The 27,427-nt window shown below is 37.9% G+C and overlaps 1 protein-coding gene across 1 annotated transcript in view; it reads right to left on the reverse strand.

The window, feature by feature from the left end:
- The window catches only part of SORCS2 (sortilin related VPS10 domain containing receptor 2), a 353,545-nt gene that overhangs the window by 47,694 nt on the left and 278,424 nt on the right, over positions 1 to 27,427 (reverse strand). Inside the window, exons 8-13 of the mRNA XM_041459356.1 lie at positions 27,186 to 27,365; positions 21,805 to 21,951; positions 20,351 to 20,453; positions 11,155 to 11,231; positions 4,226 to 4,317; positions 2,614 to 2,721 (exon numbers count right to left, since the gene is read on the reverse strand). Of these exons, the coding sequence (XP_041315290.1) occupies positions 2,614 to 2,721; positions 4,226 to 4,317; positions 11,155 to 11,231; positions 20,351 to 20,453; positions 21,805 to 21,951; positions 27,186 to 27,365 (707 nt within the window). The remainder of the gene's footprint in view (positions 1 to 2,613; positions 2,722 to 4,225; positions 4,318 to 11,154; positions 11,232 to 20,350; positions 20,454 to 21,804; positions 21,952 to 27,185; positions 27,366 to 27,427) is intronic.

Genomic DNA, 27,427 nt, shown 5'->3' on the forward strand with positions numbered 1-27,427 from the left:
AGGTGTTGGACCATGTCCAGGGAAGCTGTGGATACTCCATTCCTGGAAGTTTGCAAGGCCAGGCTGGATGGGGCTTTGAGCAAGTTATTCTAGTAGGTGTCCCTGCCCATGAGAGGAGGGGTGGAACTAAATGGTTTCAAAGGTCCTTTCCAACCCAAACCATTTATGATTCTGGATAAATTAGGACAGAACTGGAATTCAAATGGAAGCCACTTACAAGTCCAGTCAATATCCTAGACACGATGCTGGAGAATGAGAAATCTCTTATGCACAGACTGACTTCAGTGGAACCAGGATTTTACCTTAACAGTCAATTTCAGGACACGTAAAATATTCTTTGACTCTCTTGTGAGTTTATTCTAGAAGCTTTAAATGAAATACTGTCTATTCCTTAATTTTGCTACACATTTTTTCAGTTATTACCTTTCCACTTCAGAATTATGCTATTGCTCCTAATTTATGCAGATTTTGACATCATACTCTTTATTCAAAATCCTTATTCAAACACATTCCATACCAAAGGGAGAAAATCAAATTCTTGTACTAGGAAAATAAATCAAACTAGGTCCTTGGCAGTGGATTTGGGGATTCTTTAAGGTGAAAGACACAATTTATTTCCATTACCATTCACAAGTTCATATTACCATGTTCTACTTGGAAGAAAATTCTATCTAACAAAATGAAAAGATGGCATAGTTGATTTTGGGGTTTTTTTCCAGGGAATGTGTATTTCTCAAAAGCAACAAATCACTGTAGATTAAGTCAAGCACCATAACTTAGTACGAGAATAAGTTTTCAGGAAAAAATTAACTAAGCCAGACAGAATGACAAAAGGTCTTGACACAAAGTCAGACAGAGCACCACTGAGCTGACAACATCACCCTGAAGGTAAAACAGTCAAAAGCAGTGGGAGAGACAAGGAAGTTGATACAATGGCAACAATGAAACACATACTGCAGGTTTATTCTTCTCATTGTCTTTAGAATCTGGTAGGAAATTTGCACATATCTTCAGGGCCAGTCTGTGCTATTAAAGGTTTGAGGCCCTCCATGCTCAGTAAAACTAGCTAAAAAGTGAGATTCTACAAGCCTGGCTTCACACACTAGTCAGACTCTTGCTGTGACTTTAGAAATATACAAGTGACATGATGCTTTTGTTGTCAATTTGGGCTCGTACCAAATCTAGCGGCAGCTCCATGTATTTTAGATAGATAAATGATTTTAGAAAGGCATCATGTTTTACAAGAGCTCTTTAGCCCATTCAGCCAGATATTTAAGCACATCTTCACAGAATGAGTTTTTAATGATACTAAATAAGGAAAAAAACCCAAGCCCAGAGCATACAGTCACCACACATCATTTTATCCGCCAGTAAGTACAGTTTGGGATAAGCTTTTGATCTATCTACTTTTACTGAAATCAATGGAAATCCCTCATTCAGAGGCATAAGTGTCTCCATGTGGCATATATTATATCATAAATAAACCTGTATTTGAGAGAAGAGAAAGATGATGGGATAATACTGTTCTTCTCAGGCTGTAGATGTATAATGGAGGATAAATGGGGCAGTGAAGAAAGAGAGAAACAAGCAACAGACCAAATCCCACCTCTGCACAGCGCTATGAACTTGGCACAGCCCTTTGAACTACATTGGGTAGGATTTCTGCTTTGCTGAGGGTCCTTTATACACTGGGCTATTAATTTATTTTTCCCTGGGGAATATGCTACTGATACATGTCAAAGGCAGCTCTGTTTGTAACTCCTGGGAGAAAAAGCCTGTCACGAGCACACTGAGCTCCATATAAAGAATCACCCAAACTGTTGCAATAGGAGCACACACAACAACCTGTGTGCATTGCCCTCGGTGCACTCCCCTCTCTGGCTGCAGGCAGCATGTGCCTTTCTCCCTTACTGGACAGGTGTTTTTTACTCTCAGACACTTCTAAAATACTAGCTTTTATCTTAGAGATGGAGCAAAATGTGCAGCTCAGATCCAGATGTCCCTGATCCTTTGGAAAAAGACAGATAAACAGGATAAACAATTCTGAGCTGCAGAATTTTGTTATTTTTAACTCTATTCACAGCATCTGCCTCTGTCACTGCACAGAATAAAACAAATATTTGATAGCACAGTGCTTGCTTACATCAAGTACCGCAGTGCTATTTACTAAGACAACACTATAGTTATTTACACAGTGAAGACAATAGATGTTTAACATTTTTGATGTCTGACTAAAAATCTGTAGGAAAAAAAAAAACCAAAAAAACCCAAAAAAAACCCCAAACAAACAAAAAAAAACCCCAAGAGGAAATAGTTATTTTTTCCCCTGCATCTTTCAGATTTGTAAAGCAGTCCTAGTATTCCTCTCTCCCCAGTGGTAACTTTGCAAGATTTCATTTGAACATAATCTTTAACATCTGAAATACTGCAGTCAGATGATTTCAAAGACAGGTTACATACCAGGAAGGTTCAGACATTACTGTAAGTGTCTGTGTGACTGTGGGAAGCAAAAGCCACTGACTCAAGGACCATCTCAAACATGTACAGCTGAAAATCTATGCAAATGCATGCACAGAGAGAGCCCTGAAAACAGAGGTGAAACCAAAACCTTACGTCATGACCAGTGTCTCATCTCCAGGTTCACTAAGCAGTCCATCTACAAAGACAGAAGTGCTGGTGAAATTATGTGTGCTCCAGGTCTGCCCTTCATCTATGCTGAATCTGTAAAAAAGCAGAAAACATTTTCATTTACAACTATTGGTATACAAAGCAGAATGCACTTCAAAAATCCCCTCACTACTAAAGCTCAGGATTTTCAATCATAAAATAGAGTGTGCCTAGACAGTGCATGATATTAATGTGATCTCCTCTGCAACTTATCCAGGGATTCACATTTTTATGAGAAGGTGTAATAAATTTTCCACAAAAATAAAATTCCTCAGGTTGATTAAAAACTGAGCTCTGTCAACAAATTATCTTGCTACCTTGAAGATTCAAAAGCAAATTAATTCACATTTCATTCTTTCTAGTCTCTGAGCCATAGACCTGTTAAGCAGAGGCCAGTGAAACATGAGAGGCCAACTGCTAAAACATGGGAAGTGCACTAACTCCAGGAACCAGTATGAGGGTGGCCCTTCATGGCTGCTACTTAAACATTGCCATCCACTTAAACATGGCCATCCACTTAAACATTTGAAAAAGATACTAACGAATCGGCAAAACATATTTCAAAACATATTTCAAATGTGCATGCCAAAACTTATAAGTCAAAGTCTTTTTTTCTGTACATTTCCTTCAGGTCTTTTGGACAGGTTAATGATGGCTTTCAGTCCAGATAGCCAGGTACGGAGCCTAGTTCCTATTCATGTATATAACACAGTTCTGCAAAAATAAGCCAATTCACAAGTGATAAAGATGTCTTTTTATGCTTTTTAATGTCTTTTTTAAGGATGTATTTTTATGCTGAAAATTATAGTTCTGTGTGTAACCTTGTGTAACCATTACACAAGGTTACCATGTTTTGCTGCACTATCATACAGTCTAAAACTTGATATTTTATACCAAATTGCTTTGCAACAAACCTTTCCTGCCAAACAGGCTGAGAAGGCCATTTTCTGCACTGTCACCTATGAGAAGATCTATGCACACTGCAGTTATTTTTGCATGAATATCTCAGATGAGCTGTGATTCTGCCACACCAAATTACACAGCACACAAGCACAACTAAGTCCTTCACCTGTTGGCTCCCAAGCTCTGCATTAAATTGCTCTTGCCAGAGAAACTCAGGGCTATTCTCCAAGTTCCCTATGGCCCTTCGAGGGGACAGAGACTTTACAGTATCAATGAACTCTCCTGACTGCACGCCTAAGCCACATATGCAGCACAGGCTGAGCGCCCCTGACATGTACTGCTGGTGCTACCAGTAGCAGATAAACAATTATTCTGAACATGGCTTCTACTGCAGAGTTCCAGAACATCTTTTAAGCAAAAAATGCCTACACTTATGCAAGAAAATTTTATTATGCATGATGCCATGGTCTTCAGCAGCATGAAGTAATCTTAAGTAAACATCCAACTGCATTTTTGTTGACTCAATGAATGTTAAATTAAGTTGACTCCACCTGTGCTTCGTACATGATCACAATGAAATGCTTATCTTAAACTCTGAACTTTGCCTGAGGTCCTGAGTACACAACAGCTCTACTCTAATTGACTGGAGAATTACTTGAGTATTTTCAGAGGGATAGAGGTGTCTTTGATAGCCACAATAACTCCACCATGGTCCAAGTACAAGATGTGGTGCTCTTCTTCAAAGACCTACAAGTCAGACAAAGAAAGGCCAGCTAAGCAAATGTACAAAACAGCTGAAATAAAATGAACAAGCAAACAAGAATTAAGGGACTTATGTTTTATAATGTCCACACTTCAAACTGGAAAGAACATAAAAGTCAGGTTAAGTCTTATATTTCTCCCAGCTATAAAAGAAAAGAAAGCTAAGCAGGTGAATCAGAAAATGTTCAGGTTCAAATCACAGTCAGATTAAACTGCCTAAAGTGATTTTAGCCCAAGCTTATATTTCCCATAGTATGCATTCTGCATTCCTTCCTGTTATATATCACCAAGTGACCCATCACCTTACTTCAGTGTTTGCCATAGTCTGTGTATCCTGCAGAATAAAATGCTTTGTAGTCTAATTCTAAGAAAAAAAGGAAAAGTACTGCTGTCAGTGACTATCTCACATATTCCCCAGAACCTACAGAATGTGAAATAATTGGTGCAAGCATGTTTTCTGCATTTCCAGTGTCAGTGAGTTTAATTTCAAATATTATGTGATGTCCCATGGAGACCACTGTGAGTTTGGAACCAAGATACATATAATATTTATTTAATGGTGTAAAGGATTAAAAACATCATAAATTATTTTAATTCCTTTTCTAGAGGTTATCAGCAGTGCTAAAATAAAAGCACCTTTCCTGTTTTCCATCTAAAATCTTTTTAAGACAGTATTTACTTTTGTTATTAACCTCTGTACTTCATTAAACACAAAACCAAGTGATATGTGAGAATTATACACACTTAGCCTTCATGCAGTCTTCCGTATGCTTTGACAAAGCAAAGGTGAAAACAATAAAGGTTAGCTTTACTTTGCCTTGTAAATGAAAAAATACTGACAATACTAAATTATTTTCTTCTTTTGGCAAAATGAAATGCTACATTTAGAGTATTTCTCAGAAAGACTGAGCTGGAGCTGGGGTGAAAATATCTTACAGCACACTCACAATTACTTCAAAAATAGGAAGCATTTAATTTGGGTTGAGAACTCAGTCTTCCTCTGATCTAGTAAGAACATATTTTATGGGAATCCTAGGGCTTCAAGTGTCTGATCAGTTTTTCAGTGTTGCCAGTTTACAGGCAAAACCCTGATAAGAGGCATTGATAGTCAAACCTACTCATTCCCCCAGCTGCATATTTTAGAAGAGAATTCAGTAAAGGACAGACATGAATTTTAGATGCACTTCAAAAGGATGAGATCAGCTGGAGTCAGATAAGCAAGCAGAGTTTTGATCCTCCTCTAAACTTTGTTTGAACTTTCCCTCAAACCAAAATGCAACAGGATGTGCTGGGACACCAAGTCTCCCATAGCTTCAGCACCAAAGATAAAGGAAGCTGATACCTGCACCACTTAATGCAAATCAGCCTTCCCTAGAAAAGCACCAGGGTAGGTCTTCACATAGCATTTTAATAACCCTGCTTTAGCACACTATAAAGCACAGAGCACACATTACAGGCATATTAATGAAGTTGTTATTTCATGCTCTTCTTGCACACACTCACTTCAAACTTTTTATAAACAAAATGTATGAAAGCCTTATGAAAACAATTATTCATCTTCAATACATTGAAAAGAATGAACAGTTTCATGCCTGTTTATCACAAAAGTAAACATTTATCTCTACTTTCTGGTAAAAAACCCCAAGACAAACAGTTTGCAAAGGATCGAGGCAAAGGTGGTCCCAGTGTGAGAGATGAAGTTCAGACCTATGAAGATATGAGATATGTGAGTTCACAGCAGGCTACAAATTCTGATATACATCTCTCCACTAAGGCAGGCAATAAATCTATTCTGATCTTTACTACGAGCCAGCCACTACAGAAAAAGATTTTTATAACCTATTTCTGTAATTTTTTTTGTGCACGTTTTGTGCTTTATAATCACAATATCAACTTCTATTCTATCCTCTTCCTTCTGCTCTAAATGCTTTTCTTCCTACATCTGTCCCAACACTTCAGCAGCTATTTCAGGCCAGAATATCTGTTGGAAGAAATTGGGATAGCTCCATGAAATCAGTGAGAGCATATTTAAGTGGTTCTAGAGAAATATATGCCACACAATTTTACTTTGCAATACAGACGTTGCAAGAATAAACAAAAACTCCTGAGATTACGTTTTTATTTCATCAGGTGATATCCATTACTAAATTTAAATCTGGAAACAGAAGCTTTTCTACACAGAATGAGCCAGTTGGACATTCCCAGGGTTGAAAGGCTGGAATTACATCCTTTTTTGTTGTGCTTAGGAGTGTTACCATCTATCTCCTAAGATGCCTGCAGGAAAACATGTATTCTCACTTAACTGAAGGTTTTTCAAGTTGCTTTGATACACAAGGATTTGACACAGATAAATAATATTCCAACAAAAAACCACCAGACTAAAGCTCCAGAGATCTAGATTTAGCTTCTAGACATCCAAAAGGCTTTCTGTGTAACCTCATTATCTTTGCTGAACATTTTGTTGCTGCAAGAGCTACTCTGGTAGCAGATCAAATGTGAAAGGTTTATTACTGCTGACTTTTTCCTTTTATTTATACCATTTTCTTTGAAATCCAGACCTTCCTCTTACTCTTTGCTGCATAAATACTTTGCTATATTTCAAGTACAGTATTGTAACAGATGCTGTTGAAATAACAACAACAATCAGACTTGTGAACAGAAATTAGTATTAAAATAAAAACACTCATACGTATACATAAGGTAATCCTTAGCACTTAACAGAGTACCCTAACATTTCATGTTCATTAACACATTTATTATATTGTTTTCCTGGTATAATAGACAGAAAAACCTTTCAAATAAACGAGTTCATCTTAGCCTATATCTTCCTGGTCCACTTGGCACTTAAGTTAATGGTTGGACTTAGTGAACTTAAGTGTCTTTTCTAACTTTAATGATTCTGTGATTCTAAGCCCACATATTTCATGATAATGCCAAGGTGAGATTCTTTTCTTCTACAGTCCAGTTCATGGCATGGATGTTTAAGCTGCTTTCCAATCAGCTCCTAAAGCACTGCTGTTATTTACAGAGCAATGTTGTACAGTACATAGCCACAATTTTCAGTTTTCCTCAAAGAGTGATGGTTTCGAGATATACCAACAAGCAGCTCAGCTACGCAACAGAAAGGTAGAAGAACAACTGGAACCAGCACAAGTGGTATTGTGATTATTTATAACAACAATTCTTGGTTGTGCTTCTTGTTTGAGCTGACACAGGTAGGATGCAGGAACAACCACAAAACCACAGATGAAATGCAATAATAAATTTATCCTCATTATCTGGTCAAGCAAGGGAGCCCTGAAGCAGCACCTGGTCAGAGACATACCAGTGGGGATGCAGACACTGCAGAGCTGAATCCATGCCAGAGGATCACCCAGTCCCCCGTATTGTAGGGGTTTGCACTGTTGTAATTTACCACTCTGCTTTGGTCTTTGCTGCAGCAGGGCAGGGATCTCAGCCATGTTTGATACTGTGCCTTTGTCACAGGCCTATGTTATCTAAACACAGATGTTTGACTTGTCCAACACAGAGGTACAAAAAAATTAATAGTATGATATATGTGGGTTTTGACACCTCAACTGCACATCACTTGACCGTTTTTACAGTTCTTCTCACCAACCTTCTGATTTTTTTCCCAAACATTTCCATTTATCACTAGAATTTACTTAATTTCAAAACCTCTTATTTAGGCATTCATTTCTGTCTATGAACTCTGGCTGTGTTTATAGGTAAGTCTTCCTGAACCCTTATATGACCACATCAAATGCAGGCTATGGAAGGTTTGATGCTGTCTCAGAGCACACTGTTGAATTACAGGATCTTTGACCTTCCCCACAGTCCTATAATCCACAGTCCTATGAACCAATACTGCTATTATTACAAGAAAGGTTTAATTAATTCCTTGCACTACATTTTCCCCTAAGTCTCTTATGTTTGCTTTTCTTCATTCTCTGTCTCCATACACAAGCACAGACTGCTCCTCTTCTCCTCTGTACACAGCTCAGCAACATCATGTGAGCTTGTGAGAAAGGTGCCAGACCCTCACTCATGACAACTACAAAGTCTCCAAGGTAGAGACTTAGACAAAGTGTCGTGCCAAAGCACAGGATTTCACCAGCTCACAAGACCTGCAATTTACTGAATTATCTAAATTCCTGTATCACCTGACTGAAGCCTTCACTTTTGTTCTAAGAACTCCAGCAGAGAAAGGAAATGTGCTGCTGTCCTCTGGAAGAATTGTTTAATTGTGCACAGTGAGGCGATGAAATACATAAAATAATCTACATTTTCATTCTGATCACAAATATTAGAATTGAGTAAGCTCTTTCAAGGGCTTCATGGGAGTTTCAACTAAAATAAAGCTAGCAATGCTGTTTGCCATTTTGACTGTCATAATGAGGGATCAGTTTGTGGTTATTTTACAGCATAATTAGGCACCTTAGGGTCAAATTGTAGCACATTTCATTTACCCGTGTGTCTCTACAAATAAAAAGCAGTGAAAACATGAATTTGATCTCATTCCTCTTTTCTTCTTATTTTTTACCCCAGAAAAACTATGGCAAACTTTGGCAAATGCTGACAAGAAATTATGAGAGGCCTCTACACAGTACCCTCTGTAAATCCTGAAAGGCTTTTGCATTTAAACACCTATTTATTGTATGCTAGATTTCAAGACTGAATTTGGTATAAAATTTTATCTTTTAAACATCAAAGGATATTATCATTACAAAAATAACCCAATTCTTTTTAAAGTACTCTGTGGAGTACTAATGGAACCCTACAATATCAATATAAGAAACTGTCTGTATTTTTCTCTTTGAACCTCAAATTCCCCAAGCTCAGTCAGTAACACTACTGAGAACATTTTCACACTTAATGGTTCTAAGAAAATAACATTAAAAAAATTTCATTTCATAAAATAAATTTCATTTCAGCTGAACACTACAACACTATTTTAACTGAAATTAAATTATTTTTTCAAAACACTTTGGTCCTTTGAGGCTGCTTTTTTTAATCCTGGATATATATTATAAGTAGAATCTATATGATATTGTGTATTATTGCTATATACATATATAGAGAAAGAAAATATCCCTATACTGAGTGCATTGGGTTTGCACACAAGGTTTTGGTAGCAGTTTAGTCCACTGGGGTGGCTTCTTTTAGACACTTCTAGAGAAGCTTTCCCACATCCTACAGCCAACACCAGCCAGCTTCAAGATGGACATGCCACTGGTCCATTGACTCAACAACCCAAGGCTGAGTCAATCAGTGACAGCAGTAGCGCCTTTGGAATTATGTATTTAAGTGCACAACAGCAACTACAGCAGGAGTGAAGAGCTGAGGATATGAGAGGGGAGCAGCCCTGCAGACACCAAGGTCAGTGCAGAAGGAGGGGAAGGAGGTGCTCCAAGTGCCAGAGCAGAGGTTCCCCTGCAGCCCCTGGAGCAGCCCATGGTGAGGCAGCTGTGCCCCAGCAGCCCATGGAGGTCCAGGATGGAGCAGAGATCCACCTGCAGCCCATGGAGGACCCCACACTGGAGCAGGTGGATGCCTAAGGAGGCTGTGACTCCATAGGAAGCTGATGTTGGAGCCGGTTTGCTGGTAGAACTTATGATCCCACAAGGGACCCATGCTGGAGCAGCCTGTTCCTGAGGCGCTGCAGCCACTCTGGAGAACTCATGGGGAACTACAGCCCATGGAAAGAACTCATGTTGGAGAAGTTCATTGAAAGCTGTCTCCTGTGGGAGGGACCCCACACTGGAGCAGGGGAAGTGTGAGGAGTCCTCCCTGTGAGGAGGAAAGAGCAGCAAAGATACGTGTGTTGAACTGACCACAGCCCCCTTCCACATCCCCCTGTGTGGCTCAGGGTGGGGAGGTAGAGAATGAATGAGAAAAGTTGAGCCCATGATGAAGGGAGAGGTAGGGAGATGCTGTTGCAATATTTGGGTTTATTTCTCACTATCCTACTCTGCTAGTAATTGGCAATCAAATAAGTACCCCCCAAGTCAGGTCTGTTTTGCCTGTGATGGCAATTGGTGACCAACCTCCCCCTTGTTATCTCAACCCATGAGCTTTTCATTATATTCTCCCTCCCCTGTCCAGCTGAGGAGAGCAGTGACAGAGAGAGATTGGTGGGCACCTGTGGCAAACCCACCACACTGAGACAGAGCAGCTCAGGAAACAACACACGAGAAAGGTGAAATGCTTGAACTGACACTAGTCAGTGGAAGAAAATCCATTCAGAATTCAAGGAGAATTATGATCTCACTGTTCTCTTTTTAACACTTTGGTATTTGTAGTCCATGAATTTATTAAATCATGCCAAAAGACTTCAAAATTTTTATTATTTTTTGAAAATATCTTCTCACTGTCTCAGTTTCAATGAAGAAAAAGTTTATGCTTTAGTAACAGATTTCAGACTATGAAGCAGAAGAATTTTTGCCCTTGTACCTGAGCTATGTCTTATAGCTCAGAATGTTTTTACTGCAGGATCTAGTACAAGTCCACTTCATCATTAGCATAGGAAGATTACTTACATTATTAAAAACCTAAACAGACACTATGTTTTTTTGCATAAGATACTTATAGGATCCTTAAAGAGACCAAAATATTTGAACTTCAGCAGAACCTGACAGCTTGATCAATTTGAGTCTTAGAAAATCACCTTCTTAATCTCTTAGTTTCCAAGCAAACCGGAGATAATAATACCTCCTCCTTCAAAAGAGTGAGTATCTAAAGATTAGTTAAGCATTACATAATTCATCACATTTGGTACATTACAATTATTTCCAGTTTCCTTTGATGATTTATGCCTCCTACCTGACGCCACGTGTTCCCACAGTCAGATGTTATGTACATCTCTTCTTTATACTCAACCAACTGGGACCCCAGGTTACCTGCCACAAAAGAGGAGAAAACAAGGATTGCATCCACATGAGCAAGAGAGATTGGATGTAGTCCTGATGCCAGTCTGTGTAACAAGTTTCCAGGTCAGAGCAAGAACTAAACATAGTTGAACAGGCTTACTTCATTTCTGGTAGAACCAGCAAAATCCTTTAAAAACACATATGTACAATCTCAAAGTCTTCCTTTCCATTGCTAGGTTGTCCAGAGGTGGAAGCAATGAGGCTTGATTCTAATACCAAAAGGCAGAAATCAGAGCAACATTTTAGTTTTGTTGCTGCATGCTGAAAATTTATTATGAAACAACAAGTATTTAAGATGTAAGAATGAAACACCCGTAAACTCAGAAGCTTAAACATTAATAACATTCGGTAAAGTTATTCACATTGAACTCAAACTGTTAAAATGAAATACTTTGTCTTTAAAACTTGATGAAGAGGTAGCTAGACTAGAATCCGGTGTAATATGCAACACAAAAAGATGGGACAGGGCTTTTGAAAAAGAGTAAATACAAAATAATTGAAAGAAGAATTATTTGATTTACCTAAATATTAAGCAGAAAATTACTTAATATATTGACAAATAGAACTGAGGAGAATTCATTTAACTGAATTCAAAGTTAACAGAAGTGTTAAACTTGGGGAGCAGATGCAGTCCCAAATAGATCTCCATCTTTTAACATGCAGTTCTTCAAATAGCAAATTATTAAACCATCAGGCAGCTTAATGTTCTAGGGGAGAATCATTAATGGCACAATATTCCTTCTAAACAATATCCTCCTGGGGACTTAGACTTAAATATATGGCTTGCATGTTGTCACAGTAGAAATAAGATGAAAATTATCAAATCCTCTTAAGCAGAAGAGATGATGAAAGAAAACACTTGAGATTAGAACAGCACTATGAAATTTCACTTGTGTGTTATATAAATAACTGTCCTTTAACCACTAAACCAGATCTGTTTATACAGAGTGTGCTTACTGGCGCTGAAAGGTTCTCAAGAGGAACGACAGCACCCACTGCCCAAAATACACGCTGCCCAAAATACACACTATTTAGACCATCAAAGGTGCATGTGCTCCACTCACTAATAGGATAACTCTACATCATTTACCCCTAAATACATCCTAGACAGGACTGCAACATTTATATTGAAACAGGGAATTTATAGGAGTCAGTTAATTCCTTTAAATTACATCTAACAGTTCAGAAGATGCCACTTCCCATTCTTGGGCTTTTCTTGGGTTTTTCACCTTTCCAAGACACTGCACATTCTCTCATTTATCACATAATTCAGCAAAGATTTACTTGGTTATAGAATCATAGAATATGTTGAGTGGGAAGGGACCCACCAAGATCATTGAATCCAACTCCTGGCCCTGCACAGGACACCTCAAGAATCAGACCATGTGCCTGAGAGCATTGTCCAAATGCTTCTTGAACTCATGCAGGCTTAATGCTGTGACCCTTTCCTGGGGAGCTGTTCTAAAGCTCAGTCACCTTCTGGGTGAAGAACCTTTTCCTGATATCTAACCTAGACCTCCCATGAATATAACCAAATGAAATACTTCCAAAAGGAAGGCTTCACACATTAATTCAGTTATATTTTCTCCCCAAAAACCACTTTGAGATTAATCTGATCACTAAAAGGAGAAAGGAATAAGAAATCACCTTCTTAGGGCTGAAGGAAGGGAAGGAAGATTTGATAAACTGCATATACAAAATAAATTTCTTTTGCTATTCTTACTTTACTCTGTTATACTTTTCACTGCTGTATCACCTGCAAATGGACATATTCTTGTGCTACTGAAGTTAATCACAAAATGTTTTCTATAGGACAGCTGAAAACAGAAATATTTATTTGCTTGCTAGAATCTAACATACTGCTGTCAGTCTACACTCTTCTTTACACAGATAATTTTAATGAATGCAGTGTTAGTTTTGCTCCTGAATAAATGCTGTTTATTCTACCTCTTTTCACCACTTACTGAATTCTACTTGGATGAGCGGGTCTTTATTTTGAGTATTGCTAGGGATCTGCACTTTAAAGAACTCAGTGGTAAATTGCCTTGCTAATGGAAAATTACTCTGTAAACAAAACAGCATCTACTCAGCTTCATTAAAAAGCCTTTTTTGTATCCAGCTGACTTAGTAATGACATTAGCAACAGCATTGTACTTGCACCTCTGCTAAAAGAAAGACATGAGTTCTCCTAGTTCTGATTTTATCTTTACTGCCTTTCCTTGGTAAAAGAGCAAAAGGAGTTGGTGGGCTCAGTTATAATTCCACAGACTTTTCATTCTGCCTAAACCACAACTGCTGCCAACAGGAACAGAATCTGGGACACTGCTTTGGGAAAAAGGACTTCAGTGATGTTTGACCTTTGAAAAAAGTCCATCCATGGGCCAAGGGTGGAAGCCCAGAAGTGGTACATGCAGGACCTGCTGATTGTTGACACAATGTTTAATTGTGGCATTAATGAAGGCTGTAACTTTCACTACTTCCAGATTTTTTGGGACACACAATTATATGACATAATTTTGTAAACTTTGTAGAATGAAGTCTTCAAGCAGGGAAAAAAAAACAAAAAAAAAAAAAAAACAAAAAAAAAAAAAAAGCCATAAAGCTTTATGTAAAAAAGCTTTAGGTAAAAAAGCCTTACACTTTTCTGTAAGGAAGGATAAAACTTCTCAGTGCAGTTGGAGTTTGTTCTGTGGTTACCACAGACCATGGCCTGCTGAAAAAGAGCATCAGTGAATTCAGAAAGAAAAAGCAGGCAAGGCCAAAAGAAGGAAAGCTGCAGCACCAGAGGAGACAGGCAGGCTCCTGCAAAGTGAAGAGGGAAGCACCCATGCAGCCAAATCTGACATGTGACAGACAGAAGGAAACTTCCACAGGAACACATAGTGATGCATAAGTTTTATAAGCCACAGAAAAGCCACTCTGAAAGCTCTTAGCCTGAAAATGTAGAACTGGAATAAAACCAAGTCCTTCAAAGATCCAAGAGAACTTACCCCACTTTTATTAGCAAACCTTTCTATTTAACATGTGTGACACAAGAGCTATAAGTTTTCTCTAGCTAAAAAGTTACATTTTTAAACTTTATTTTTCAATACGCTAATAAAAATAACTTCAAAGATTTGGAGCATTTTGTTCTTTTTGAGATTTAAAATAAAGTGCATAATTTTAGGCTCTAGCTACCTTGCAGAGTGTTGTGTTACTGATAAACCAGCTAACTTAACACAGTGCATGTAACGGCACCCTATAAACCCCTTTACAACAGCTCCAATTCACATCAAATGAAATGCAAAAAAATCCTGACATTAATAACACTGCAAACAAACAACTGCAAAGCCACAGCAGTCTAAGTAGAACTGAGAAATTCTAAACCTTTCCATGATATATCTGAGGAGAATTACAAAACATATTTGTGTAAGTGTGGCAGCCAATACCATGTGAGCACAACTGACTCTGTGACCAAGTGACAAGAGAAGGTGAGAAAGAAGCAATTATGCCCAGCCCAAGACTGGAAGACAACAATGTTTAATTACCATTCCCACCAAGTCCTGAAGTGTTTGCACTGTACCTCACCCCCCAAATATCAGTGTGCTACTTTGCCTGGTGGGCCACACCAAAATCAGTGCTTCTTATTGCAGCTGTAAATATCTGCAGTAACTCCTCAGCCATGCCACTACAGCACAAAAACTTTTCTATCATGTTAACGGGTCTGTGTTAGATCTCAAAATCCATCTGGGAGAGCAAGTAAATGTAATCTAATACACTGAAGGCAACTCAAGTTCATACTGAAAAAGTAACTGCAACTGGAATGGGGAATCAGCTGCAGGCATGTGCTGGTTTGGGCTGGGGTAGAGTTTATTTTCTTCACAGCACCTGGTACAGGGCTGTGTTTCAGACCTGTACTGAGAAGGGTGTTGATGACAACACAAAGATGTTTCCAGTACTGCAGTGCTTACACAGAGTCAAGGCCTTTTCTGCTCCTCAACCCACTCCACCAGTGAGGAGGCAGAGGGTGCACAAGAAACTGGAAATGGGCACAGCTAGGACAAGTGACCCCAGCTGACCTGGGGATATTCCAGGCCATGTGTCAGCATGTTCAGCAATAAACTGGGGAAGAGGTTGGTGCAGGGGCATTGCTCAGGGACAGGCTGGGCTCCAGGTGGTTGGAGGTGAGCAACTGTTTTTATTTACATTACTTCTCTTTCTTGGATTTAGTTTCTCTCTCTCATTTTTCTTTTCATTTCAATTTATTATTATTTATTTCAGTTATTTAAGCTGCTCTTATCTCAATCCATGAGTTTCCTCACTTTTACCCTCTCAATTCCCCTTCCCCCACCCTCCTGGAGGGGAAGTGAGCAAGGAGCTGTGTGATGTGTAGTTGCTGGCTGGACTTAAACCATGCCAAGGCTTTATTAGCCACAGCTACAAATGGAACCATTCTAACATGACTTCTGATCTGAGTGCCCTGAAAACTCCACTGACACGACACAGAGTGTTTGCCATCGAGTTTCAGCAAGTTTGTTTGTAATACAGAAATTTCTCAAATTTGACTTACAATATTTTGTATTCTTTTTGTTACTAAATTACTCATTTGTGTGTCTTCTCTAATGCCTGGGGGATGATACACACCTGAATTATCCTTAAACACTCTCACAAAGGCTTTTGCCACCAACACAGCCAGGACACTCTGCTAGATGGAATCAGCCTAAGTCAGTTTTTCTCTGCTGTTATGTTCTGACACTGCTTCTATTCAGGAAGCAAAGGGAAACATTTTGGCCTGCCTTTTTCAGTTTTATTAACAACAGTAATTTTTCATTTCCGTTACTTGCATTCTTGGAAACCTTTTCAAACTGTGTTTTGGTATACATGAAATCTTCTTTTGTTTTTTCACTTGTGCTGACTAAAGGCTGATTTAAGGTAACTGCATAAAATCATGTGTTCCATCCTTGCAGGGTGGCAGTACCAAAAACTAGAATACAGACTAACTACTGTTCAACATAGCTTTTTCCCCAAGCTTTCTGTAACTCTGCACAAGACAGTTTAGCAGCTGGTAGCAGAGGGATGTGAAAGAAAACAATGTTTTTCAGTGATGTCTGGTGGCCAGCAAAGTTCTCTGGAAAGGTGGTATAGCTGTGGGAAACACAGCTCTCAATACAGATTTCAAGAGAGAAATTTTGGCAGGTTCTTACTGGATCACAAAAAACATGGAAGATTACTTCATTTAAAATATACCGTCAATTTACATATTTTACGTGCTAGTTATTGCTGTGTTTACCCATATTTTTATATGTGACTTTGGACATGTTTACAGTAAGAAGAAGTAATCCCCATATGCAACGCTTAGATAATCCTTCTAATATGGAAAATCTTTTCCGATCACTTAAATTTAGCATACAGGCAGACACCTGCTCCAAAAACAGAGATGTGCTTTGCCTGGATTACTGGTAATTAATACAGTTGTGACATGCCCTTGGGCCATGCACACTAAGTTAAAATTTCATGGTTTGCAATCTTGTAGTCACAGTATAGAACAAACATACAGCCAATTTGTATTTAAATCTCCCAGACACACAGTTTTGCCTGGCAAGTTGAAGGTGTGTTCAGATGAGGGAGTGGGGAATCAGAATTGAGGAATGTAACAAAAAAATTTAAAGGAATTTCAGGATGTTCACTCCAAAATGTACTGGAAAATGCTCAATCATCTCCCTGTTCCCTTATCCTTTTTTGATAGAGGCATCCTAGTGTGTTCTGTGAAAAATGATGGAAATTCACCACAATGTATGCAATTATATTTGGCCCTGATATGAGAAAAAGTAAACAGAACTTCTCCAGCGCTTCCTCAATTTGTGTGAATGTGCAGAATTTACTGCTTGCTTGATTTGCCATCTGGCTTGGAAGCTAAGCAGGCAATTATTGTAAACTAGCACCTGAAAAAGCTACACTTCTCTAAACATTTTTCATAGAAAAGTCCTTAGCAAGTTTATAGTAAAAATTTACACATCAATTGACACACATTTCATAGCTGATGCTGTGAGAAATAGAAGTGGTTGCCAAGATTAAAATGCACAAAAATCAAATGTAAATGCAAAATCCTATTGCATTTCTTAAAGAGAGCAAAGCAGTTATTTAAAATACCACTTTCATATGGAGCTACAAAATTTAATATTCTGTCTGAACAATTTTTATATAGACATAAGCTAAAAATATGAGTTCCTGAGAACTATTTATGCAAGTTTAACAGAGTGGGGATTTTATTTGTAAACATGAGTTTAAAAGGATACAATTTTATCATTTTATTAAAGATGTTACATTTTCCCAATTTTCTAGGTGTTAATGCAGTTCACCAGTTAATAATTCCTTTTTTGAAATTAAAACAATATTCAGTAGTCTCTGATCTCTGATTTTTCCAGCATTTTCCATATCAAAACTGTACTTAAGTCACAGAATAGCTTTTCCATTACCAAAAGCAGCTGTGTTGTATAAGCTTCCCAGAAAGAAGCTAAAATCCACTTTTTAAAGGGATTTTTTTTTTTTTTTTATCGATAGGGTTCTTATGCTTTGGAACCATACTTCCAGTTCTTATCCACTTGTTTGCATCACTTGTTTCTACCCCATGGTTACACTTCCAGGGGAAAAAAAAATCATATTCTTTATTGCCCTTTAGTTTTTCATCTAATGGGGGGGGTTTCTTGTAAATATTCTCTATTTTCATCAACTGCCAAAGAGACCTTCTTAGCACCTGCTCACTGGTCCTGAAAATTGATTATCAGAATTGTACACAGTCATATTAATAATGTCACTGTACAGTATTTTGCCAGAGTATTAATAATTCCCTCTCTCTGTTGGCAATTATTTACCTATTTCACACCAAGAATAATTTTGCTTTTTACAGCACAAGGCACTGATGATTCCTAGACATGCTGTGATCAACTGACATTCACGGGTCTTATAATCTTCAGTCATTTCCAGAAGATGTGCTCTCCCTAAATCTAACAGTAAAATTCCAATAGTGTGTGATGTGGCCCAAATAATCTGATTCCTGGATCTACCAAGAACCTAATACTTATGTTGGTTCATATAGGATTATCAGTTTCAAGGATCAGGCCAAAGGAAATTCAAGCTCACTCTATGCAAAGCATTTCTGATAAGAAGTGTAAGTTTACAAGGGTATCAGGTTTGCCAGATAAGACTGAACACATGCACTGAATCCAGATGACCTGGGCATCCAAATAATGTAAATGCAAGTCAAAATGAGAGTTGATTCAGGTCATCTTTTGGCAAGGGGATGCAGTTGCTTTACAGTATTTTTAAGGCTCCAAAATAGATGCCTTTGCTTTGTTTTCAGCTACAGAAGTTTTTCTTCTACCAGAAAATGGACACACTGCACTCTCTTGCACTCAAATTTTTCCCACTTTCACACAACCTCTCCCAGCTTTTTAGGTAGCTCACAACAAAGTGGCTTGCAACTGAGCAAGGGTGCCTTCTACCATTCCCAATATATTACTGGTTGCTCCACAGGCAAGTCAAATTTAACATATTAGTTCAGTTCTTCATGGATGTTATCAAAACCACTCCCTCCTGATCACATTGAGGAAAGCTGTTGACAAGTTCTCTACCTGGCAGAGTATGTCACAGTGACACACAGACAACGTCACAGTGATAAAATGTCACCTCATTCTAGAGGGGCATTAAGGGCAAAATGCTCTTCTACAACCTGCCCTCCCTAATGTAGTCTCAGAGAACAGTGCACTTAAAAAAATCTACAAACCCTAAACAAAAGGAAACAACCTGACATCTCTGCAAATATCTGTTCAACACATCAGATTACAGTGCAAAGAAAAAGAAAAATTAAATAGGAATCATGGACTAATTAAATCTCAGTGATTAATTTACTACTGGAAGGCATTTAAACATGATATAATGAGGCTAAAATTAAGAACCCACATTTTGAGTGCTTTCATGAAAAAAGAAGACATTTGAAATGGAAGATATTTTTTGAAACATTTGAATTCATAAAGTTTGACCTGAATACATATCAGGAATCTATCTACAAGGGCATTGCATAAATTCTTAGTCTGATTTGTACCAACAAAAACAGAGCAGCATTTCACCAGGTAGATCTGTCTCCAGTAAAATACTTTAAACTCTCTCTACAAAAAACCTTGAAGTCTTCAGTTATATTGAAAATTACCAGTACTGGCAGTTGTCATTCTCTTTAAACACCAATTATTCTCACCTTGACATTCTGAGGAAACTTTCAACTTAGTAAGCTGTTTGTCAGAGACTAGTGTAAGATAAAGCAGAAGCCATTATTCATTAAAAACAGATGCACTTTTATGAAAAGAGAAGCCTACATGTGTGCATTTCACCTAAATCCATAAATTCTTATTCATAAGAATAAAATAATACAATTTTAAAAATCTTTTAGTATCATTAACATTTAGACAATTTTGAAACAAAGAAACAGAAGATTAAATAAAATGAATAGATAGATTACAAAGATACAAAGCAAAACTGAGTTATGTGAGTATTTTTCTTGATGAGTGCTCAACACTGTAATGGAATTTCCTTTATTAAATTCCACTTCATATTGACATGACTCCACATGTAAGTTATAATGGAGAAGCCACAACCAGCATTGTTCCCAACACAGCCTCTTTCAATTCCTCTCTCTTTAGGCAGAAAGGAATTAAGAAAAATTACAAGACAAATTTTCTGTATCCAGGTTTAAAGAACAAAGGATTGACCACTGTTTCCATCAGTTTTTCTGGGTTATTCATGATGCTGGAGGGTCTGCAGAGTAAAAGAATGCAGGACATGTCCTTCAGCCACCGCCACACCTCCACATTAATGGGGAAGGAGGTACTGCACAGCAGAGCAGAGCATAATGCACCCAGATGACTGATACAGATCTGTCTAAGACACAACTCTGGGCCTTCCATTAACTTATATATTGAATTGTTTGATCATAAAGGATTATTCTGCAGGAAAGCCTTATTTTGGCAATGTTTTTAGCATGGTATTCTTACAAAGACTAGATCTACAAAGAATTCCTGCCACATTTCAGGTCTTAAAAAGCAATGCCAGGCACTTACCTGCCCCCATGATGAGCCCTGGTGCAGTGTCCTTGGTGTGCACAGTGCCTGACACATAGGGATTGTCTGCCCACCGCAGATGGAGGTGGAGGTAACAATCAGGCTTGTGGGGGAAGAAGCAGAGAACAGGTTTTAAAAATCACTGCTACCAGTTATGCTCCTAGATTAAATGAAAGCCCAGACAGGGAGCAGCTTCAGCAATGTATGTCTTCATAAAGAAAAAGAATGGCTGATTCCCACAGAGCCCAATTCCAGTCTGAAGTATCAGTCTTCACTTTATATCAAGAGTTTCTGGTGATGTCTGCATAGTGTGCCACTGTCTCAACAAAAATATTTCCAGACCCGAGGAAGTCAGCATTATTATATAAACCCCTTCTGACAGAATAATTGCTTAAAATGTTAACTAACAGCAACAAGTATTGCATGTTTGCTCGTCCCAGGTAAATGGTAAAATTATTATTAAAAATAACTGTTTGGGCTGAAATGCCTTTTTTTAGTAAAAAAGTGTATGAAAAATAGCATAATGACTTTAGGACACATCATGTCTCTTTGCTAAGCAACTTACTGCTTCTTGCCCTTTGTGCAGTGCACTCAAAGGTCATTTTATTCACAGCAATGTGACCAGGAGCTTTACCAAAATCCAGCTGCCAGCTCTGCCTGGGAGCTGCTGCCACTGCCATTGTCCCACTCATCTGAGATTGAGCTGCACCAGACCCCACAGGCTGGAGCCTTGCAGCATAGCCCTGAACTCTCCAAAAGGGAACCAGCAGCTCCAGCCCTCCACTTCTGCCATGGGGAGTAAAGCTCTGGCAGTGGCAGGACTAGAAGCATTTATTTTGCCCACCAATGCAGAGCTTTGAGTCCCCAGGAGCAGAGAGTCAGCGGGAAAAATATAAGGTTTTCAGTACAGCCTTGCAAATAATAAAATACTATGGGCACTTGGGACATCAAAACAAACAGAAATAATATCTTACAAAAAGAAAGGAATACTATATGCAAGTTACTATGGTATTTATTTTCAAGCAACTTTCAGGAGTTCCCTTTAACAGGAAACCTTGGTTTATTATGAAACAAAAATATGGAGAGATGGAATGAGAAAAATTATTGGTAATCTCTGTTTGATACATGATGTGCCCCATTTATCCAGACACAAATGACTGCCATGATTATTCTGAACTGGATTGTGTGGTTGACATACAAGAAATGACACTCTGTGTCAGAGTGTTCTCAAATAAGAAATGCAGTGCACCAGAAAGCCCTGACTCCTCACTCTACACGATGACTGGACTAAGAGCCTGTGGAAGCACAGCCCATGCAGTGCAAGCACATTTGCCTGCTAGTTTGGCTGCTAAACTCAGCACAAAGCTCTTGGGCTGCTGGAACTACTGCACATCCTACCATGCAGATAATTCTTGCACACTTTAGAGGGAGGATACACCAAAAGAGCCACTTACAGGTTTGCAGTTGGTGGGCTTGCCGTTCATATCGATGTCTGGAGGGTTTAGAAAATCCCAGTCACGGCCTTTGTTGTAGGTTATCAGGGTCGTAACTTTCCCATCAATTTTCTGGTTGGCCAAAAAGACTCCTTTTACACCTCTGACCTGAAGCATAGAGAAGAAAAGCTAATATCCAGCACATACAGGTTTTTTTCAACAAGGATTATCCCTGATTAGCTGCTCTTTTGTGGCTCTGAACTGTGTACCTCAGGTAGTTTCTCCTGGAAACTGAAAGGAAAGCAGATGATACCTTAAAAAAAATATGAGGAAGGCAAAAATATAAGAGGAAAGAGAGGAAGGGGGAAGGCAAGGACAATTACAAACTGATTTTTATTTCTAAATGTATTTAAAAAGCATCTGCAGTTCTCTCCATGTCAGAAGGCTAATTAAACTACATGTTTAATATAGAAAAACACAATGGTTTATATAGCAAAATATAAAAATTATGATAGCATGGCCTCACCAATATAATTTCCCCTCTGCATTTTCTTTAAATATGGACATCTTTAAAATGCTATTCTACAAATGATGTAAGCAATTTTTAACAATCATCTAACTTCTAACCTTAATTTCTGTGCCCATATCACACAAACAGCTTTCAATAATACAACACAGTATTATATCCTTTAAAATAACACTGATTTGGGAAGCACTCTTGTCCTTTGCAGAAAATAAATACAGGCAGGTCATCTGAGGAAGACATATTGAGGGCTGTTTCACCCTCTCAAGCATCTGAAATCCTTCCACACTCCAGTTAGCCACCCTTCACCAGTTTAACCTCTGGAGAAAAACTAATAACAAAAAAAAGACCTTCTTCTCTTGGGCTGTTATTTTATTTCAAACAACCTGTATTAGAAAATTATTACAACTCAAAGTGCCAAAGTTAATGGGTATAATTTTAGAAGCAACCTGACAGTAATTATAATGTAATATGTTTAGTTCTAGCCCTAACATTTATATTATTAACATATTAATGTATATTCCACCCTTGGGCATGAGATAAGGTCTTCTATTAAAAGTGAAGGTTTCCTTAAGAGTGCTCTTGGTTCCCTTGCCATTATTTATGAGACTTCCTGAATTTTTGAAAAATTCTGGACAACATACATAAACTGATACACATTTCCAGGACAGTACAGCCTGCTCATCTCCTTGGGTGCTGACTCTTAACAAAACTGAATCATTCATTACAAATAAATGCACAAGACAGCCAGCTCTTCAAATGATCTGGAATATTTGCCTCCTGATAACATGATGCACTTCTGAACTTTTTCATTTGAAATATTTACTGTTCCTTTCTTTTCCCAACTGCCAGTTATTGACTCCATTTAACATTCATTTAGCAGAAGTCTGCATTGAAGGTGAAAAGAAGGCATCTCTACCAGCAGGCTACAGATTTGATACTCACTGTTATTAAACACAGGAAGGAACTTATCCAAATCTACAGAGAATAAGAATGTTCTGCTGGTTATAGAAACAGACTAGAATTTGGAAATATATTTAAGTTTATATATGAAAAAAAAAATCTGTATAAACATTTAAATACTCTGCTCTCTCACAAACTCCTTCTTTCTTAAATTCTATGCGTATGTGGTTGGGGTACTTATCCAGGATGCTGAAAGTTCAGAACTACCTCCAAGTCAAACATACCATAAAAGTCAACTAATTGCAGTGCAGGTGAGAAAAGGAGAGGAAGAGAAGAAATTATGAACCTACTTTCTTTACGTTCAAAGCATTTTAATCTTGCTGGGGATGTTTTACATAGTCTACGTTCGAGAGACAGCTCAGCCAGGAAAAGCCTGACAGTTCAAATATTTACGTGGGAAGACAGACTTGGGGTAAAATTTCTGTGCATGTCTTCCTTCCAGTGAACACAATATTAAATATTTAAACAATAATTAGGTCAGGGACTGCAACTGAGGTTTCCCTCTTCATCTGTGGATGGCAAAACCAGTGCTGCATCATGATTATTTTTGTTTCTCCTTTCTTTCCCCTCCCCACCCCCTCACTTAATGAATATTTAATAATTCCATATAATCATCAAATGGGAGTCAAGCTAAAATTTTTCTCCATTGCCACTCCCGTCTCTAATCTAACCAAGCTCTAGGGTAACTTCTAGAATATGGGACATAAGTGTTTGAATCTATCATACATTGAAAGGTTATGAAAACATTTCTTCCAGTGTCTCAGTTAACTTCTCTCACTGCTGCCTTAAAAGATAAAAGCCAACCAGCACTTCACAGCAGTTGCACTTTGAATGAAAGGCATAAACCCTGCTTGAAATAATAAATAGGTTTCAGGCATCTATCTTCAGAGCAAGTTCAGAAATATCATGTTCAGAGTGGTGCATTAGCCTAAAACTCAATAACTAACACAAAATTATGGTGTGTAAAAAATGGCATCTTTAAAACAGCCCACCCCTGCTGTAGCATTTTCCATCTCATTTATCCTGTGGCCTGTACAAATACACACCTGACTCTGTAAATACTGGAAATGAAGTGTGTCTAATCTATCTCCTGGCTTAGACTGTGATGCCAAGGCACCCAAATTCTTCTGTACATTCTATTCCTTAACTTTGTTCCCTAATCTAAAACTGTAAGATAAGTATCTTTCTATCAAGAAAGGAAAAGATTCACATTAATAGTAAGTTGCTATGGAAAAGAAGACATTTCAGCATTGCAGTGCTTAGTTCCTCTGATGAACAGTCCAGGAGCCACTCAAGACAGATGAACTTGAGGAAATTCAAAGCACTTTTCTGCTGATTTTTTTTAACTTTGAGCTTAGTTGTCAGAGTACCTAATTTCTTAAACAGTTCAGGGGATAGTTGTTGCCCAGTACTCTTAGAAAAGCTCGTTGTACCTTATAAAATTATTTTCTGAGACTTTCTGCTGTGACTTATTAATTCCTCCTTGTTGCATTTCTGATATTCCATCTCAACAATATTCTGTTTAGTTGGTAGCAAGAAGCACAGTTCATATGGTCCCACAGTGTTTATTAGTGGCAGTTACTGAAATGCAGAAATTACTGCTATATAATATATGTTTGTGGCTAAAATTTAAATATATGCAATTTGTTGTTTGGGAAAAAAAGCGTACTGCAACTCATGTAGCTCTTATCTACATAAGGAGTCACAGCAGGAACCAATGTGGAGATATTACATTAGTAATATCTCTCTACATTCTGCACATATGCCTATGTCAAATTTGTATCAAGTGCTGCCAGTGTGAAGGAGTCACAATTTCAAGGACATGCTCCTTGTATAAAGTCACATTATTCAAGGGCATGCTCCTTTTGGACAGCCATTTAGTACGTAAGTTTTTTTTTTTTCTTCTCTTCTTTAAACAAGTATTCATAAATTGTTCCCTTTTACATGTGCAACGTGAGAAGAAATACGGTGCAAAAAAAAAGATAAAGCATATAAAAAAAATTAATACAGGCAGATACCTATTAAAACTTTTATAGCAGATGTACAAGTAAAAGATTAAGTGCAGTCAGAAGATAGCAAAGATGAACAGTACAAATTTTAAGGAGAATTACACACTGGCAGAAAGAGAAATTTTCCACCACTAAGGACTGTCTCTGTGCTGCACTGGAAGTTCCTCTTCCCAAGATGGGATACTTGCCCAAAAAAGAAAACCCAGATTAGATTAAAACAAAAAATCCCATCCTCAAGGGCTGCAATATGTGTTTTATTTATTAGCAATTTTATACTGAGTAAACAACCCACACATTATGAGCACTTGATCCCATTCTAGTAAACAAGATGAGCACTAATTATTTATCATGCAAGCTATCTAGAAGCCATCAGTGCTCTTCTATAAAGCAATTCAATTTCAAAAATAGCTTTAAAAAATGGAATTGTACAGCTCCATGTGTATTGTCCTTATCATGTGTATGTTTCCTCTTTAATGTAACCCTACAAATTGATCCAGCACACAATAAACTACAATTTCATTATCTAATATGCCCTCGGAAACATTGGGAAATTATGAAACAATCAGTGTAACTGAATTAAGTTAATAATTCTTGTAGACAAAAGGATAGCCAGGGGTAGCATCTCTGTACAACTTATCTGAAATTACATGCTACAGGTGATGCAAGGAGTAGAGATTGCACCTGACTGCCTTTTAGCTTTGCTTGGTCACAGGGGCGACTGAGAGTAAAATGCTGCAAACTAATGCTGTCAATAAATCACCCTGTGGGAACGTGGCTACACACAATGTGTAGCTTCACTCATTAGGAAGCCTCATTTCTAAAAAGGTAGAGTCTAGAAAATAATCACTGGTAATGAGAGACCTTTTTGTTTTACCACAGCCATTTAGAAAGAAAAAGCTAAAGAAAGATGGAGGAGATAAGGAGGAAGAAAACACTATTATTTTCCCCCACCAAGAGGAGTCTAATTACAGCCATTTAACAGTTCTGTCAGTGCGTGCCTTGTATCCAGAATTACTACAAACCTTTACCAAAGAAATCTGGTTAGTACGTAAGGTTTTGGGGTTTTTTTGTTGTTGTTGTTGTTGTTTTTTTTTTTTTTTTAATTAAAACCAGTCAAATTACATGTAATGGGACAAACTGAATCAGACCAAAGCCAGTTTAATGTTCTGATAATGGCCAGAAAGAACAGAACCAGAGCAAATGTACACTATATTATATTGAAATTCATTACACTGAAATTCCATTCCCTAAACAGGAATGGAATTGATAACAACCTGTGATACTCTTCCAAAACACTATAGTCTTTTATTTTGCCAAGTGCACTGATGTTAAAATACAAGATAGATTTGTTTACAGCTGAGTTGGTCTCATAGAAAATGCTGTTGGCACAAGACATGTACTGAAAGCAAGTGAATTTCCTGTCCAATATCTAATTTTGTTGGCTCTCAGCCTTTCAGAGCTGACACAACCTAGCACAAGGCTTGCAGGATTACTACTTAAAACCCTACTGTCTAAAAGATGTCCTGCTCTTAAGTGAGGAAAAGCAGCACTGAGTCATCTAGAAGAAAAAAGCTGTACATAGACAGCTGCATAGCTTCTTACTTCAATAATAAATTGTGCTGCCAGATTCACTTTTCAGTATCTTTAAAAAAACTTAGCAAGTTTTGGATTTGCATATCCATAGAACCCCATCCCAAGAATTTAGTTAGAGTACACAACACATTAGTAGGGCAAGAGGGAAACATGTAAGTAGTAACAATGTGCCACAAATAAGACAGATATCCTAGACTTTCTATTTAAATATAACTGTGAAAATACATTACTTGAAATTAATTCTACTCATAATAATAATAAAAAAAAAAAATCCTCCACACAGACAACACATAATGGAAAATATAAAGATCCACCTCCAGAATATCTATCAGGACATTCTCTTCTGGCTGCTTCGTGCTCCGGACATTTTCCAGCAAGATGGAGTAGTAAACACCTTGTGGGTCAGACTGGTACAGGTTGTATGTGTCTGTCTGGTACCACTCCTGTACAGCCACAAACACCTGGTTTTCATCTGTACTGATTATCTGTAAGTCCTGTAGGAAAATAAGATACATAATGATGATTTTTTTAACATAATTTCTATTTTACAAACAGT

The sequence above is a fragment of the Pyrgilauda ruficollis genome, unplaced genomic scaffold, assembly GCF_017590135.1.
Source record: "Pyrgilauda ruficollis isolate IOZ18807 unplaced genomic scaffold, ASM1759013v1 scaffold1, whole genome shotgun sequence".
NCBI classification, from domain to species: domain Eukaryota; kingdom Metazoa; phylum Chordata; class Aves; order Passeriformes; family Passeridae; genus Pyrgilauda; species Pyrgilauda ruficollis.